This window comes from Anser cygnoides, chromosome 2 (assembly GCF_040182565.1).
Source record: "Anser cygnoides isolate HZ-2024a breed goose chromosome 2, Taihu_goose_T2T_genome, whole genome shotgun sequence".
NCBI classification, from domain to species: Eukaryota; Metazoa; Chordata; class Aves; order Anseriformes; family Anatidae; genus Anser; species Anser cygnoides.
In genome coordinates, this window is record NC_089874.1 from 87,347,889 (window position 1) to 87,363,594 (window position 15,706).

General features: G+C 46.9%; 1 protein-coding gene across 3 annotated transcripts; it reads left to right on the forward strand.

Moving 5' to 3' along the window:
- Positions 1 to 587: 587 nt before the first annotated feature.
- Positions 588 to 13,839, forward strand: LOC106036543 (serine/threonine-protein kinase SBK2-like). Of its 3 annotated transcripts, none has more exons than XM_066992576.1 (4): positions 588 to 743; positions 8,211 to 8,400; positions 9,169 to 9,371; positions 10,021 to 13,839. In XM_066992576.1, exons 2-4 carry the CDS (start codon positions 8,220 to 8,222, stop codon positions 10,588 to 10,590), a joined length of 954 nt encoding a protein of 317 aa, XP_066848677.1. In that variant the 5' UTR covers positions 588 to 743; positions 8,211 to 8,219; the 3' UTR covers positions 10,591 to 13,839. The 3 variants fall into 3 exon arrangements, with proteins under 3 accessions (XP_066848677.1, XP_066848679.1, XP_066848678.1); XM_066992577.1 differs by lacking the exon at positions 588 to 743 and adding an exon at positions 824 to 2,225; XM_066992578.1 differs by lacking the exon at positions 8,211 to 8,400 and having other exon boundaries at positions 639 to 743.
- Positions 13,840 to 15,706: the final 1,867 nt, after the last annotated feature.

Here is a 15,706-nt window from a genome sequence, read left to right on the forward strand (position 1 = left end):
CTGTGCTGGCCAGAGCCCTGAGTGACAAGCCATTGGTGAAACCCCTCCACCTTCAGAGAGCAGGCAGTAAGGTTCAGTCCTGTGCTGGTGACCCAGAGTACCTATGCATTAGTACCTCCTGCATTAGACTTTGTCTTTCACCTCTGCCCCCGTGACATGACCTTGAGCCAGTTTCAGTTTGCACCTAGTCTCCGATGCTCACTGGCAGAAGCAATTGAAACCAAAATGTCTCTGTCCCTTTGGTGGCCAAGAGAAATTGCTGGCAGCCCACAGCGGCCCTCAGCCCTGCCATCACGGCCGTACTGTGACGTGGCACACGGCCCCAGACCAAGGACCGTGCACCAAACGGAGGAACAGCTTTTCTCCCACATCTGCAGGGTCAGCCCAAGCTGTAGGGATGGTCTGGAAAGGGTGGATCTGCTGAAGGATCCCTGGGGCTCGTGATGGCCCGGCTAGAGCAGAAACAACAACTCCACCCCGATCCCTGCGACACTTCCCCCTCCACGAAGGCGGCTGATGGGTGACCCCCTTCTTCCCCCCGGACCCCTTTTTTCCTCCCCCCGCGGTCACCTTCAGCCCCGGGGCGGTGTGCCCCCTGGACCAGAGGCTGGGGAAGGGGCGGAGCGTCACGCTCAGCCCTGTAATGCCTGGCAGCCCCTCCGGCTGCTCGGCACAGCCCAGAGGCAGCGGAGGCGGCTGAGGCGAGGCTGTCCACGGCTGTCTGTCCTGCGCTGCTGGAGAAGGTGAGAGGCTTGGGACGGACGGAGAGGGTGTGTGGGAAGAGAGGGTGCAGTCGTGGCAGGATGACACCGACTGGGTGGGCAGGTGAAGGGGCGCAGCCAGGCACCCCTCACCAACCAGCCTCCGGCTTCGCGTGCCGGCACAAGGTGGAGTGCCCCAATTCCCCATCTTTGGAGCCCAGCATGGTCTTGGTGGTGGTGAGCTCCTTGGGTGTCTCTGCCCCAGAACGCTGCTCTACATACGGGGGATCGCTCAGCGGTTGTGCCTGGTGGGACGGTGCGGCGGTACCGGCGCGTTGGTTGGGAGGAGAGCACGATGTGGCTTGGTCCCAGCGAGATGGCTGTCGATTTCTGACCGTGGCTGTGGTTTACTGCTTCCTGGGAGAGTCTCACGGGGCTGCCCGTGGGGAGCCTAGCGGGTGTTCCTGCCTGAGGAGAGCACTGCGCAGTGCTGAGGAGGAGATAGCCAGGCTGTTCTCCTCGGTGAGATTACATACTAACTTGAGGACCTGTTATAGAAAGCAGCTCATAAATCTATCAGTAAAAAGGCCAGAAACAGCCACTGTGCTAATATGCTCTGGTCTCTTGCCTGTGCTAAACATGGTCTGTGCTAGAGTGTACCTTATAGGGAAAAAAAATCCACATTCTTGGGTTAAAAGTCCCAAAGATGGAGGAATATTCTTCCATATTGTTTGATGAGGTTTTTAGGGGTAAATATCCTTCTTTATAAAATCTGCATCACATCCGAGGTCTGAAATTGACTCATTTCAGCTTTCAGGTTTTGTTATAATGCTTTGACTTAGTGGGAGAGCCTCTTCAGTGAATTTCTAGTACCTATGAAGGTATGCACAGATCATAAAATCAGATAGAGTCACTTTCTCGCTATCTATTTAATAAGTGAAAAAAAAAAAGAGTGCTGCCCTGGAAATTTCCCTTCTGCCGTTTTAGCGTACTCATGGTTCTTTTCATGGCTTTTCTCTGGTCTTTTTTTCAGTCAAACTGTGGACACCAGTGCTAGTCTGCTGAACTGTGGTCTCACCAGTGCCATTAAAAAGATAGCAAGCATCCGATAGCTAAGTCTGTTGATCCTCAGACATCAGCTTGCCTCCAAAATGGTTCAGGAAATTTACCCTAGAGAAACCAGGCTTTCACATCAGTAGGTTTTAGACATTCCAAAAATATATATATAAAAAAAAGAAAAGAATAAGAAAAAGAAAAAGCACCATAAAAAAGTAGATAAAGAATAATGCAAAGCAGAGCAAACCAAAGGAATGCGTTTCTAATGAAAACACAAAGGCCTTTGGTGCACAATATTCCCAGTTCCAGTGCAGAAGTCATTAGCAGGTGGCCAGCACTTTAGAAATACAGCTTTCCTAACTCAGCTGATTTTCAGAGATTAAGTTTCAAGCTGTCTCAAGGCATCTGTGTGTAGAAACCTCTCCAGAAACTAAAGTTCAGTGCAAGAGGCATATTGTCTCACAACAGGTATCTTCTTTTATTGTAACTAATACAAATCTAGCTACCTTCTGTTGTAACTAATACGAGTAAGGCTGAATGGCTATATCCGTTTTGTTGGTGGTGGTGGTTTTGTTTGTTTGTTTTGTTTTGTTTTTTGGTTTAGAGTGAAGATTATTTTTCAATTTAACATCTATAAAATTCTAGTTTGTCTCTTGTGGCTGATGTTTTGTGCATCTGATCGTTTGTGGATGTTCTCTTTATCAGAGTGAATGGAAAGGTTGAATCTTCAGCATTAGTAACTCCCATGCGTTATTCTCTTGGACTTGTGTCTGTACCATTGATATGTATATCTGTATCACTGCCGTCTACTTCTAATGCAATTCTACATCTTCCAACACATTAAGGCCTACCAAGGAAGTGAGGGTATACCAGATCTACATTTCTGGGTTTTCACAGCACCCATTCTATTTACAAAGCTGCAGAAAGAACTTAGAACAATCTGACTACCGTGACATTTAACTTTTTTCTTTCCTCAATGCCGGTAAAACTTCTGTCTTCTTTGGTCATTTATAACGTTTTTTATATGTGTGTTTGCATGTACTATTTTTGTCAAGCAATGTATTGATTACCTGGTCCCATTTTTGTGTCATTTGCAAACATTTTCTCATGATTTCAGTGCTTTCTTCTAGATCATTGATAAAGGTAAATGTCCTAGAAATGAGTCAAGATTTAAGGAAATTAATTGTGCAGCATGAGGGCACCACTAAAACATGATGATTTCCACTATACTGAGTCTTTCAACTTTGCTTGTTCTTAAATCCATTACAAACAGTGTGACTTACTGATTTTGATTAATGCCAGAATGAATTTGTACAGATATTTTTTAGAGAATGTTCACTGGATAGGATGTTTCCAGCAGGTGCTGTATAAACAAATATGAGGCTGAGAATGGTTCAGAACCTCCACCAAAGATTTAGTTGTTAATGGAAAAATCCCTGCAGGTCAGGTCCTTACACAACCCTGAAACGGAAACGTGGTGGTTTGATAACAACAGAGGGCCTGAGTGATCTGAATTACTTGATATGCTAAGTCCATTCAAGCAAAATGTGCTGCATTAAGGGCAGTGGAAAAGTATTCAGGTAGAAACAAGGCAGGCAACACCCTGAAAGAGATGTGTTGGAAAAAAGGTCTTTGTTTGAGAATTGGACAGAAGGTTATTGCAAGATGTTTAACCAGTAAGAAGACTTAGAGGTATCTTGATCTGACAGCATGATGATATTTATTAAAAATTCAAAATGTGATTACAATCTCTGGAAACATCCTGCCTGCTTTTAAACTAGCTGATGTGGATATTACAGAAGCGCAGTGTGCCAGATGGTTGGGAAAGCCCAAGTAAGGTGTTGGTTAAATACAGAGGCTGAGTATCAGGCTGCACCCTGCTAATTTTACTCAATCTAAGTAGATTAAATATGTCTTTGTATTCTGTAGTCATACCTCTGACCATGATGCCTATAAACCCTGCAACAGTCAGAAGAAACTTAGAGCACTAGAAAAGTCTTTTCTCTAGATGAACAGCAGCAGGGAGGTAAATTCATATTAGGATATCACATAAATACATAAAACTAACACTGGCTTTTATAGTCGACCACAGTTTGCCTTTGTATCAAGCCTGTATGATTTTTGGTAAGAGGTGCCCCAAATGCCGTTGTTGGTTATTTGGTTTGGGTTAATACTCTGTAGAAGGTCAGACTAGAAAAAGGTCCCTTCATGCTGTATGCTCAGAGATGTTTTTAATGGAGCATCTTTGCTATGAGGAGAGGCTGAGAAAGCTGAGGCTCTCCAGTGTGGAAGAGAGAAGTCTCAGAGGGGATCTTATTAATGTGCATAAATACCTGATGGGAGGCAGTGATGATGGATCCAGACTCTTCTCATTAGAGCCCATTTACAGGACAAGAGACAGTGTGCACAAATTAAAACATGAGGAATTCCACCTGAACACAGTAAAACAGTTGTGGCGTTGGAGGTTTTTGTTTCGTTTTGTTTTGTTTTGCTGTGAGGGTGATCAAACAGTGTGACAGGTTGCCCAGAGAGTTTCTGGAGTTTCCATCTTTGGAGATACTCAAAACCTGACTGGACACCTTCATAGAAAACTTGCCCCAGCTGCCCCTGCTTGAGAAGGGGAATTGGACTAGATGATCTCAAGAGGTCCTTTCCAGCCTAAACAATTCTGTGATTCTGTGATCACAGCGCTTGTTCTGTTACAGTGAGATTACACGGTCTTTGGCTCTTGACATGTATGAAGTGCTTTTCCTGACAAAATATAGTAATCATTTTGGCTGAAGAAGCAAAATAACATTATCTAGACTTAGACACTTTATCGCCATCAGCTAACTCCTCCTCAGCTCCTCAGGAGTTTGGGGAGCATCTCCTCATGGTGGACAGTGTGTGTATTTCTTGCTGCGGGAATTGCAGACTCTTTGGGGAGCTAGGATTTCTCACACGCTGACAGCCTGGAATCAGGATCTCAAGCAGGGAAGGACAGTGGAGGAAAGAACAGTTTTGAAAAGGACCCTGCCTACTGCCTTCAATACAGCACAGCCAAATGGTGAGTGCATCTTGGCCAGGGCTCTGAAGGCATCCTTCCCAATGCTGGTCACTCTGCAAAGGGCAAATGGCACTCCAAAAGGTAACAAAAGTAGGTGCAGAGCACTCAGGCACACTCCACTCAGTGGTGGCCCAAATGTAGCCCTCACATAACTTCCTACCTAAATGTTTTACTTCATGTTGGTGTTCAGGGGAAGAAAGGGCCAAAACCTGCAAACTGTTCTGGAGTGACTGCAGCTTAGGCTTCCTTTGTATGGAGCCCTGGTCAGACAGACAGGATTGTCATTGTCCCTCAAGACATGCTACCCATATTCGCTGGCTGATCTATTTTTCTAAGGTGTCTATTTCACTTTGATTCTCTTCTCTGTACCTGGACAATCTTCATTTCCATGCCAGTGGACCATGCAAGGTAAGGATGCTTGCCATCTATATTGCAGTTCACCTGAAAAGTGAGATGGAAAGACACAAGAGTTTTTTTGGTTATTTTTCTTGCAAAAGTTAATGGACTGAAATGAGTTGACTCCAGTTGAGCTGGAGTGAGAACCAAGAATATACAGAGAAGCATATCTTCCCACTCACAAAAGCAAGTTTTCGCACAGTAAATAGGAGACAATTAATGAATCATGTAATATATAGAATAGATTAATCATATATTAAGTAATTCAATACTAATAAAAGCAGATTAATGAATATATAGGTGCTTGAAAATTATATCACCATTGAATGATTCATTAGGTGGATGCAATGATAAGATTCCAGCCTTTGGGTTAGATGGCACCAACAGGTGGCCAGCCTACAAGGAAAGAAATTTTATCTAAGTCAAGTTGGAGAAATTAAGTTATCTGAGAATATCGTGAACCATTTGCTGACAAGAAGTTGTATAAGACCATGAATTTGATATAGGAGAATTACTGTCTTACAGATCTTCTTTTTATATTTTATCACAAATACAAATCTAACATATTCAGCACAAGGCAAGCTGACATCTTTCCTTTTGTTCCGTAGATAGTGTGACTTTAGCCTATCTAATATCATGGGGAGGTCTGTTTCTCAAAGGTCTATTACACTTCAAGTTGTTCTCTATATTCCTAGATAGGACTCTTTAAAAGGCTTTTTCAGCTATTCTGTTTAATGCCTAAATATGACAACAGCAGTTTGCAAATGTCAGTGTCAAAGTGGATCCATACGCAGGTTCTGCAGTGCCCTTGCTGTGTGCGGTTTTGCAGGCTGTTGTGTTTGAACAGCAAACAGGAGGACATCAAAGCAAAATCTCTAAAATACTTTCCAGACTGACTTTCACTGTGAGTGTCTCCCCACCCTTCATTTGTCCGCTCCCAGGCACACATTTGTTCAGTGCTGAATTCCCTATGGACTGTGCTAACTTTGGCTGCTGTTGGCTCTCACACCAAGCTAACGCCTTTTCAGAAAACCAGGGCCAGTTATTCGGTGCTTTGGAATTGGATAAGTTTAGCAATACAATCTAGGCAAGAAGAGAAGAGAAAAGAAGGGGAACTCTCCCACAAGCAGCCCTACGCTCCTGTAAAAATGCAGAATTTTTGCAGTTTTCCTAGATTTAAATAATTCTGTTGCTACATTACTGGATTGTACAGACTGACCAGCTTTAGCAGCAGTGGGGGCTGTAAGGTGAAGGAACTGCAATAGTCTCAGGTAGAGCAATGTGAAACCTAAGGGAAATGACTTCATTTTTCTGCTCCCACTCATATTCCTGGGATGCTATCTGCCTTTATAGCCACTTGAGGTCCTATTCCCTCCCCTAAAAGTGTCATGTCAGTCAAAATGTTACATGGGAAGAGATTTTGAATTTGTAGTTGCAGAAGTGAGCACTGATTTTACACCACAGCTCTGTCTTACGGCACACTGAGAGGCCCAAGAATGCTACAACCCTCAGGCTCTTGAGTTGCACCCTGGGCTGCATTAGGCAAAGTATTGCCAACAACTCAGGAGGGGTGATCCTTTCCCTCTGCACAGCACTGGTGAGGACACATCAGCAGTGCTATGTCCAGTTTTGGGCTCCACAGCAAATGAGTGACATGGACATACTGGAGAGAGTCTGTCAAAGGGCCACAAAGGTGATTAAGGAACAGGACCATCTCTCCGATGGAGAGACTCACAGAGAGCTGGGACTGTTTAGCCTCAAAGGGATTACCATATAAATGTATATAAATACCTGGTGGTATTTATATATATGAGAGGGTATAAAAAAGATGCAGCCAGAGTCTTCTCAGTGGTATTGAGTGACAGGACAAGTGGCAGTGGGCACAAACAGAATTTTTATTTTGCCTCAGGGAAATCTTTTTAGCCATAAAGGTGATTGAACACTGGAACAAGTTGCCCAGAGCAGCTGTGGTGTCTCCATCCTTGGAGATATTCAAAACCCACCTGGACTCAGTCCTGATCAACCGGCTCTTGCTGACAGGAGGTTGCACTCGGTGATCTCCAGAGATCCCTTCTGACCTCAGCCATCCTGTGTTTCTGTGGTTCTGTGACCTTGCCCTGAAGCCAGGAGTGTTTCCCAGGCCCAGGTTGACTGAGCACCTGTGTTCAGCGCACAGGGGAGTAGCAGAGGATGCACAGGGGAAGAGTCCTGCCACAGATGCTTTAAAATGCTTCCTTGCACCATGCTAGGGGGACTGAGAAAAGCATTTCTCTGAAATGGGTCTGAAGCAGCTGGGTCTAGCACAAAATGCCACTGACGTCCAAGCTTCCTTCCTGCCTGTTTCTTGGCCACACAGATGAGTGACTTTGGGTCAGAAAGGTCAGCATGGGAGGTACTGAGCTTCCTTTGGCCTGCTCAGTGCATAACATACTGACTGGCAATCCCCTTTTTGTCATGCACTAGTTGTGCCTCTGCCTAAGGGTGAGTCTGTCCATGCTGCTACCTTAAAGACTTTCTTCAGTAAGTGCTAGGGACAGGTTTCTCTGTTGGGAGGCATGGCCTCTCTGCAGTAGGCTAAGAAAGGCAAGAGAGCTGGGCCACGCTTCACAGTCTGGGGCGCTGTTCATGTTTTGCTTGTTGCTGAACACTGTTGACTGTAGATTAAGAAGAGGCCTGGAAGGACAAGCTGTAATACAGACACAGACACATCTGGGTCTTTGAAAGGAGAGGTTCCAAGGCCTACAATTAGAGAGAGATGAACACCTAGCCAGAGGCCAGAAAGGATTAGGGAGCTGAGCAAGGGGAGCTTCCCTTCAGTACAAGGACCTTGTGTATAATGAGGGGCTTTGCCCAGAAGTGCAATGTATAAAAGCACAGACTCAACCCCAGCACAGATGGTGTTCCATGTGGCAGAAATATCCCTGGCCATGGCATGGTTTGTGGCATGTCTGATCTGTTTTTGCTCTGTGCATGGTGTGCTGTTCCTGACCTAGGCTGTGGTGTTTCTGCAGTGTTCAGCAATGGCTGAGAGCTCAGATGCAACAGCGGCAGTGACGGCAGCACCAACCGTGCTAGATGAGCTCCTGGAGATCACAGCTCAGAGCCTGGTGCGCACCGAGGTGGCTGAGCACTATGAGGTTATTCGGGAGCTGGGCAGGGGCAAGTATGGCCACGTGGTGCTAGTGACCCACAGGCAGAGAGGTAAGGAACTGACTGCACCCTATGAGCTGTTGTGCCTCATCTCCTTTCCACTTGCCAGGACACCGTGTGGGCTAGTGGTTCCCTGGGACTGGGTGCCAGGAGTGGCAGGGGGTGCCCAGAGGAACCAGCAGGGCAGGGTCCTTCGAGCCAGGGACAATCCCATTGACCCCAACCAGGGAGTAGGTCAGGACAGGGGGACAGGCCAGAGCAACAAGCAAAATTGAGGTGATGAGGTAGGTCCAAAGTCAAGCTGGGAAGTCAATCCACCAGTCAAGATCAACAGCGTTCATGGCCATGCACGGGCATGGATGTCATATAGCTGGAAACCAGCATTCCTACAACACAGTGTAGACGAGGAATGAAGCCTCGGGCTTGAGCTTAAATGGGGCCTCTGGGCACATGGACAGGGGTGGGGATGGATGTCCAAGGTAGAGCTGGTCAAGGTCATTAAGGCCTATATGTGCCCTCAGGGCACTGATGGTGCCTCCTCCAGCAGTCTCAGGTCGGACTGATGAGCCTGCGTAGCTTGAATTTCCCCTCCTCTACTCAGTGTTCCCATGGCACGCACTGACTAGCTCAAAACTCACACAAGTAGCAGTGTCTGTTTTCATATCTGGTATCAGTATGACATACCTCCATACAAAATTTTCGGCCAGAGACCTCCCTGTGGCTGTGAATTTCAACAGCCATGGCTGCCCTGTGCTCTGTCTGTCTGGTCTTGGTGTGAGTGACTTTCAGCAGGGTCTAACCCATTCTTCCAATTCCCAGGGACACCAATGGCTCTCAAATTGCTGCCCAAAGCTAGTACCAAGCTGCACACCTTCCTCTATGAGTACTGCGTGGCACTCTCCCTTGCCACCCACCCTGCTATAATTAGCATGTTTGGAATTGCAATTGAATCCAGCCAGTACTATGGTTTCCTCTATGAACCAGCGCTGCACAAAGACCTCATCTCTATCATCAAACCCCGGGTGAGTGCTGCTACAAAGGCGTGGGGATTGGGACTGCAGTGTTTGGCCTCTGTGCAGACTGGCTGGGTCAGAGGGAGAGAGGAGTCAATGGCATATGGGTCTCCCACCTCTGGGGTCTACAGATTTGAACAAGATTTGAGCTTACAAGATGTCCTGGTTCCAGTTAGGACAGAGTTAAGTAGCTCATAGTAGCTGGTAGGGTGCTATGTTTTGGATTAGGATGAGAAGAGCGCTGATAACATGCTGATGTTTTAATTGTTGCAGAGCAGTGTTTACACCAGGCCAAGGACTTTTCGGCTTCTTGCTCTGTCCTGCCAGCGAGCAGGCTGGCATTATTATTGTTAATACTATTACCATTATCACTATTATTATTATTATTGTTATTATTATTTTCCTGTCTTAATAAACCGTCTTTATCTCAACTCACAGGCTTCACTTTCCCGTTTCTCTCCCCCCATCCCAGAGAGGGAGGGGGGAGGGTGAGCGAACGGCTGTGTGGTGTTTAGCTGCCAGCCGGGTTAAACCACAACACAAGACCAGAAACTCAAAGACTTTCCCTAATGCAGAGTAAAGATGGGAGCCCACCACCTTGGTAGGGCTGCCAAGATGCCATGAGGGTGCAGCATTGCTTGTCTCTCTCCCCATGCAGGATGGGATCCCTGAACCGGCTGCCAAGCAGTGTGCCAAGCAGCTTGTGAGTGCGCTGGAGTTCATCCACAGCCGGGGGCTCGTGTACCGTGACGTCAAGCCTGAGAACGTGCTGCTCTTTGATCCTGAGTGCCGGCGCATCAAACTGACTGACTTCGGGCTTACACGGCCCAAGGGTACCAAGCTCAAGCTGGTGGCTGGGGTAATCCCCTACACCGCCCCTGAGCTGAGCAACACCACTGATGCCCAGGGGGTGCCCATCGACACCAGCTTGGATGCCTGGGCCTTTGGCGTGCTGCTGTTCTGCCTGCTGACTGGCTACTTCCCCTGGGAGCAAAGCCTGCCCGACGACCCTTTCTTTGAGGACTTCATGCTCTGGCAGGAGACGGGCCTGGAGGAGAACCTGCCTCGCCACTGGAAACGCCTGACAGCGGAGGCTGCCCTCATGTTGCGGAGCCTGCTGGCCCTAGATCCTGCCAAGCGTGGCCCTGTTGGTGGGGCTCTGCGCTACGTTGATTGCCCCTGGCGGCTGGAGGACGGGTGCAGTGAGGGGGCTGCTGTGAAGCCCTAAAGCCTGCTCTCCATGGGGGAGGGAAGGCAAGTCTCACCCTGCAAGGAGCTTCAGGGTTGGAGGCATCAAGGTGGGCCTCCAGCAGAGCAGCTGTGAGAGACCATGGTAACCCCGAGAGCAACTTCTCCACAGCACCGTCCATGCCACCATGGAGCTGAGCTCCTTCCCCATATGATGGTCCTCACCAGCACTGCTCAGCACTGCCCAGTGCCACCTCCTTGTACTTCCCTGGGACTTGAAAATATCTCCTTTCTCTTGCAAGTGGTGGTCCTTGTGTGAAGCACACACTTTCTTCCTGGTCTGTCAGGGGTGGTGTCTAGGGGCCGCAGCACCTGTCTTGTCCTTGAAATAGAGCAAGATATTTATCTATCTTTGTGTTTCTGTATGTGGCTCTTTTTCTGTCATAATAAAATGGGGGCTGTTTGCTGTGGAAGAGCATGGGCATGACAAAGCCTTTGGCCATCTCAAAGCAGGGGCCTCTCCATGCTGCCTGGGCCTGCACCAGGTCCTTTAAAGGTTGGCTTCAGACAGGTGGGATTGAGGTGCTGGGATCCCCCAGCATGTCACTGGGGACAGTATCTGGGGACTCATAATGGTGCTGTGAAGGTGGTGGAAGTCACTGAGGTGGGGTGTTGGAGGACCAGCTGAGGGACCTCAGCCTCAACTTGGTAGAAGCAAGTGGATACGGCAGAATGTTCATGGGGTGCTGTGAGGAAAAAAGCACAGGAAAAGGGTGGAGGGGAGCCAGGTGTGTGTGAGGACTGTGGCAATGTTGATCTGTGCCTTGCCTCTGGAGCTCTAAAACATAGCTAGCTCTGGTTTGGCCTCATCTTTGCCGCTCAAATTCCCTCTGCACATCTGTCAGCATACAGATAACTATCATGGGTTCCTGCACAAACCATTTGAGGATTTTCCTGTCAGCAGAGTTAGACATAAGGCTTATCTCTAACATAAGGATGTCTTTGCTGCCTGCTCCCCTTACTGTCTCTGAAGTTTGTCCTGTTTAGTCTACAGTGACCGCAACTTCTTGGGCTTCTCTTCATCTACTTTCTTTTCTTCTTGAAATGATACCTAATGCCAACCACATAGATTGCTCAGTAGGAGTTTCCCTCTGAATAGCCTCCCTCATCAAAGGGACAGAGCCACAGGAAACCACAGGTCATGCATTTCTTTGCATTTGCTTGTGTTGTGGACCAGGTGACAGGTGGGCTTTTCTGGATGGTGGGCTGTTAACAGCAGGAGTCCCAATGTCAGTTCAGTTTCTCTCTAGCTCCTTTCCCTCAGGAAAATGGCCTTTTGCAAACACTGTCATCCTTGATAAAGCACAATTCACCTCTCTCTCTCGAGTGGCCTAAGTGCAATTAGAAAGGTGACTTCACTGCCATGAACATCTACATATATGATTCAGCTGAGAATACAGCAGTGCTGTGAGGCCTGGGCATCACTGGGAAAGGCTAACAGAGGAGCTGTAACCACAGGCCACTTTAATTTATTCATAAGAATAACCCTAGCTATATTCCCCTGGTGATACCTCTTAGCAGTCCTACACTGTTGCCTTGCTCTCACTCCTAATCCTCCTTCAGACTGACCACTCCCTCCTCACAGAGCCAGCCCCTCTCTGTACCAGCCTCCACTACCATTTCTTCCCTCTTCCTATCCTGAATCTTTCAGTCCCAAGGAACCATTTCCAAAACTATCCAGTTCCAACCAAGCACATTTCCCTTTTGCTGCCTTCGGGACCTAAGGCAATGTCCTCTATGTGCTTTTAGATGCCTGCATAACACTATAGACCTTCCTTCTCCCATTTCTCATCACCACTTTAATCCCTCCCCTCCCTCCGGCAACACTCCTTGCCTAATCTCCAAATGTCCTTCTAGGCATACATTTTAATCCTGGAAAAGGGTAGCAACAGGAGAATTAGGGATTAGAAGCTCTTCTTACATTCCTACACCTTTCCAGTCCTCAGGCAATTACTGTTGGTAATCCCTTCCAGCTCTCAGCACAGTGCCATTGCTAGAAATATCCCCAGCTCAGTTTCCTTTCTCAGTGACTATGTAAATTTCAAAAAATGCATTGTTCCAGCACCACACTTTCTACCATCTCATTTTTTCTTTTGCCTCATGTCCCTTTCTCCACACGCTCTTTTGTAATTCTCAACCTCCAGCTTTTTTTTTTCCAGCTTCTTCTCACTCACTGGAATTTTACTCCTACTTAGCTTCCACGCTAACATTCCTTTTCTACCACTCATCACCTGATAAACCCATTTCTCTTGTTCTTCTCTCAGCAACATTGCCACCATACTATTTTGTCCTTTTTCTGCTCCCTACATTACACATTCCTTGCGTCTTCCTTCCAACTCCCAGCTCTACATTATCAATCACCACAGTGCTCGCCTTCAAGATACAGTTTTCTGCTGTCTTCAAGATACAGTTTTCTGCTGTGTTTCTGCTGTCTGCTTCCATTTCTGAGTCCTTCATTATCCGAGAACATAATGAATAATACTCAACTCTGGCCCACAGAGATTTGTCTCTAATTACTCTTTGATTTTTGTAGGAATAGCATAAAAGGGTAGAAGTACCAGTGGATTTCCTGTATTTAAAAAGGAGATGCACTGAGACCAAGGGATCTATAGGCCAAGTATAGGTTAATGTATTTGCAGTGAAAAACAACAGAAAATCCAATACAGGTGCTTATTAATAGAGAATTAATGAACAAGAATATGGCTTTGTGGAATGTGACCCTCGGTGTTCTATTTGATAATTGGGTTTGATAAAGTCATGATTGATCAAGTAAATTCATAGTCTTCTGGTATAATTCTTTTTGTGAGGCATGACCTATTGATATAAATAAAATTATAGCACATTGTATTGAGTAAGAAGGTGCACTATGCAAAGTCAATAAAGCATATATTAAGTGAATTGAGAGCTTGCAATGGACAGAAGAAATGATTGTCAGTTGGGAATGCTGTTTGATTATTTCGGTTGGTTTCTGCAGGAATCAATAGCAGAATAAAAACTGATCAGTATTTCCATCAATGATTTGAAGGTATATACAAAACCACTGGAGATAAAAACTTTCAGATGGCAGAAACATGAATAGGCTGATAAACAACAACAGGAACAGGCGATTCAAAGAGGTCTGGATAAATTAATAAGATGGGTGTATTCAAACAAAATACATTATCTTAGAGGTAGAAGAAATGTGTTCCAGCAGGAGCACATAGGAATAAAAAACATACTTATAGAAGGACACCTTTGTGTTTATGAACTTTTATTGATGCTTATAAATATCCAATGGGAAGGTGCAAAAAAAGTCATCGTCAGAATCTTATTGGGTACTGGGACAAGAGGCAATGAACACAAATTGAAAAACAGGAAAATTTGTTTAAACATGAGAAAAAAATGGATTTACAGTGAGGGTGGTTAAGCACTGGGACAGAGAGATTGTGATGTCTCCATCTCTGGAGACATTCAAAACCTGATTGGACAAGGTCCTGGTCAACCTGCTGTAGCTGACCCTATTTTGAGCAGGAAGATGGACTAGGCAATCTCCAGAGGCCCTGTCCAGCATCAGTTGTTCTGTGATTCTGCAACATTTTTCATTTCAAAGACATTCAGTGTTGCACTTGGAGATGTGTAGGACTTCCAGTATCTTTGCTTTGGACCTGTTCAGTATTGCAGGCGGTGGTCTCTGCAGAGCTGGGCACAAAGTGCAAAATTGGCTTGATGAAAAAGGATGAGCAAGGTTTTAGATTTGATTGCATATTAAAGCAAACCTAAGCTGGTGAAACACTGACATCTTTGGGCAACAAGTCAAGCTGTCCAATTCCATCAGTACCAAGGCTGTTTGTTGCAGGAGCCAATCATGCTGATGAGGATCAAGGTGTGGTGACAAAGGTGATGCGGCAGATGTTGTTTTGCAGTGTCCAGTGGCAATGACCAGGACTGTTTGCCTGTCTCTGTTGTCAGTCTCGCAATTTTTATGGAAGGGGTCTCAGCTGCCAGAAAGCTGTGCAGTATACAGCTTAGTGATGAAATCCACAGTGTGCCTGCACCATGCACTTGATGGTGGTGTGGGCAGGATTACAGTGAGCACAGCAGCGAGGACAGCAGCCAAAGCCAGGCCCCGAGCAAAGTGCCCAGCTCCTTTTCTCAGTGGCTTACCCATAATTGCATCTGGATTTCTTAAATCAATGAATAAACAGACCTGTTGAAGCCTACCCCCAGGGGGTCTGAAAGAAGATCTGCTGGTCCCATCACCCCCGCAGCAGCTGCTGGGAGAGGCTGAATGGAACGAACGGAGCTGCGTGCAGACACGCCGGCCCTCTGCACGCTCTGCCGCTCGCGGCAGCAAGGCTGGCCAGCCGCCCAGCGCGTAAAGGGCAACGCTTCAGCTCATGTAGGCACAAGGTATGGGGCGGATCCGGTGTCGTCCCCAAAGAGGCATCAGGTGGCTGCAAAAGGGGAGGGAAAGACCTGGTACCTCACTCCTCTCCGGGATGGAATGAAGAGATAAATTGGGCTATTACGGAGCTCGCTGCGCTATGTGAGCTCTGGCTGTGGTGACTGTGGGACAAGTGTGAACCCAGGCCCTAGTGCCCCCATGTATGCATCCCATGGCTCTCAGTAGGACTCATGGTCTGCATTTCCCGATCTTCTTGTACACCTCATGAGACATTCTGCCCCCTCTCCTCCACCAGCACATGCTCTATATGGCTCCTGAATAGTCGTGTTCAGGAGCAGCCTAGAGACTATGATACAAAGCCTGCACGGCGCAGGAAAGGCCAGGGACAACACCTTTGTGTTGCAAGGGCAGGATGATGGGTTGAGCCTGGATTCTTAACCAGCAGATCCCTTGGTCACAACAATCCTTCTGGTTAGAAAGTGTTGGCAGGAAGAAGTGGAAGCTGTTCACTAGACCAGACCAGAGATGTGAAAGCACAGGCACATATGGGACCTCAGGTCACAGTAGTGGTCGAACAAGGTCACAGGCACATCATCTGGGAATTAAAATGCTGATTCTTGAAGGGAGTGCTTTGGCAAAGTACCTGGACTAACCACAGGTCAGAGCTGCCCCCAACCATACAGAGTGTGTTGTGATGCTGGCTGGACTCAGG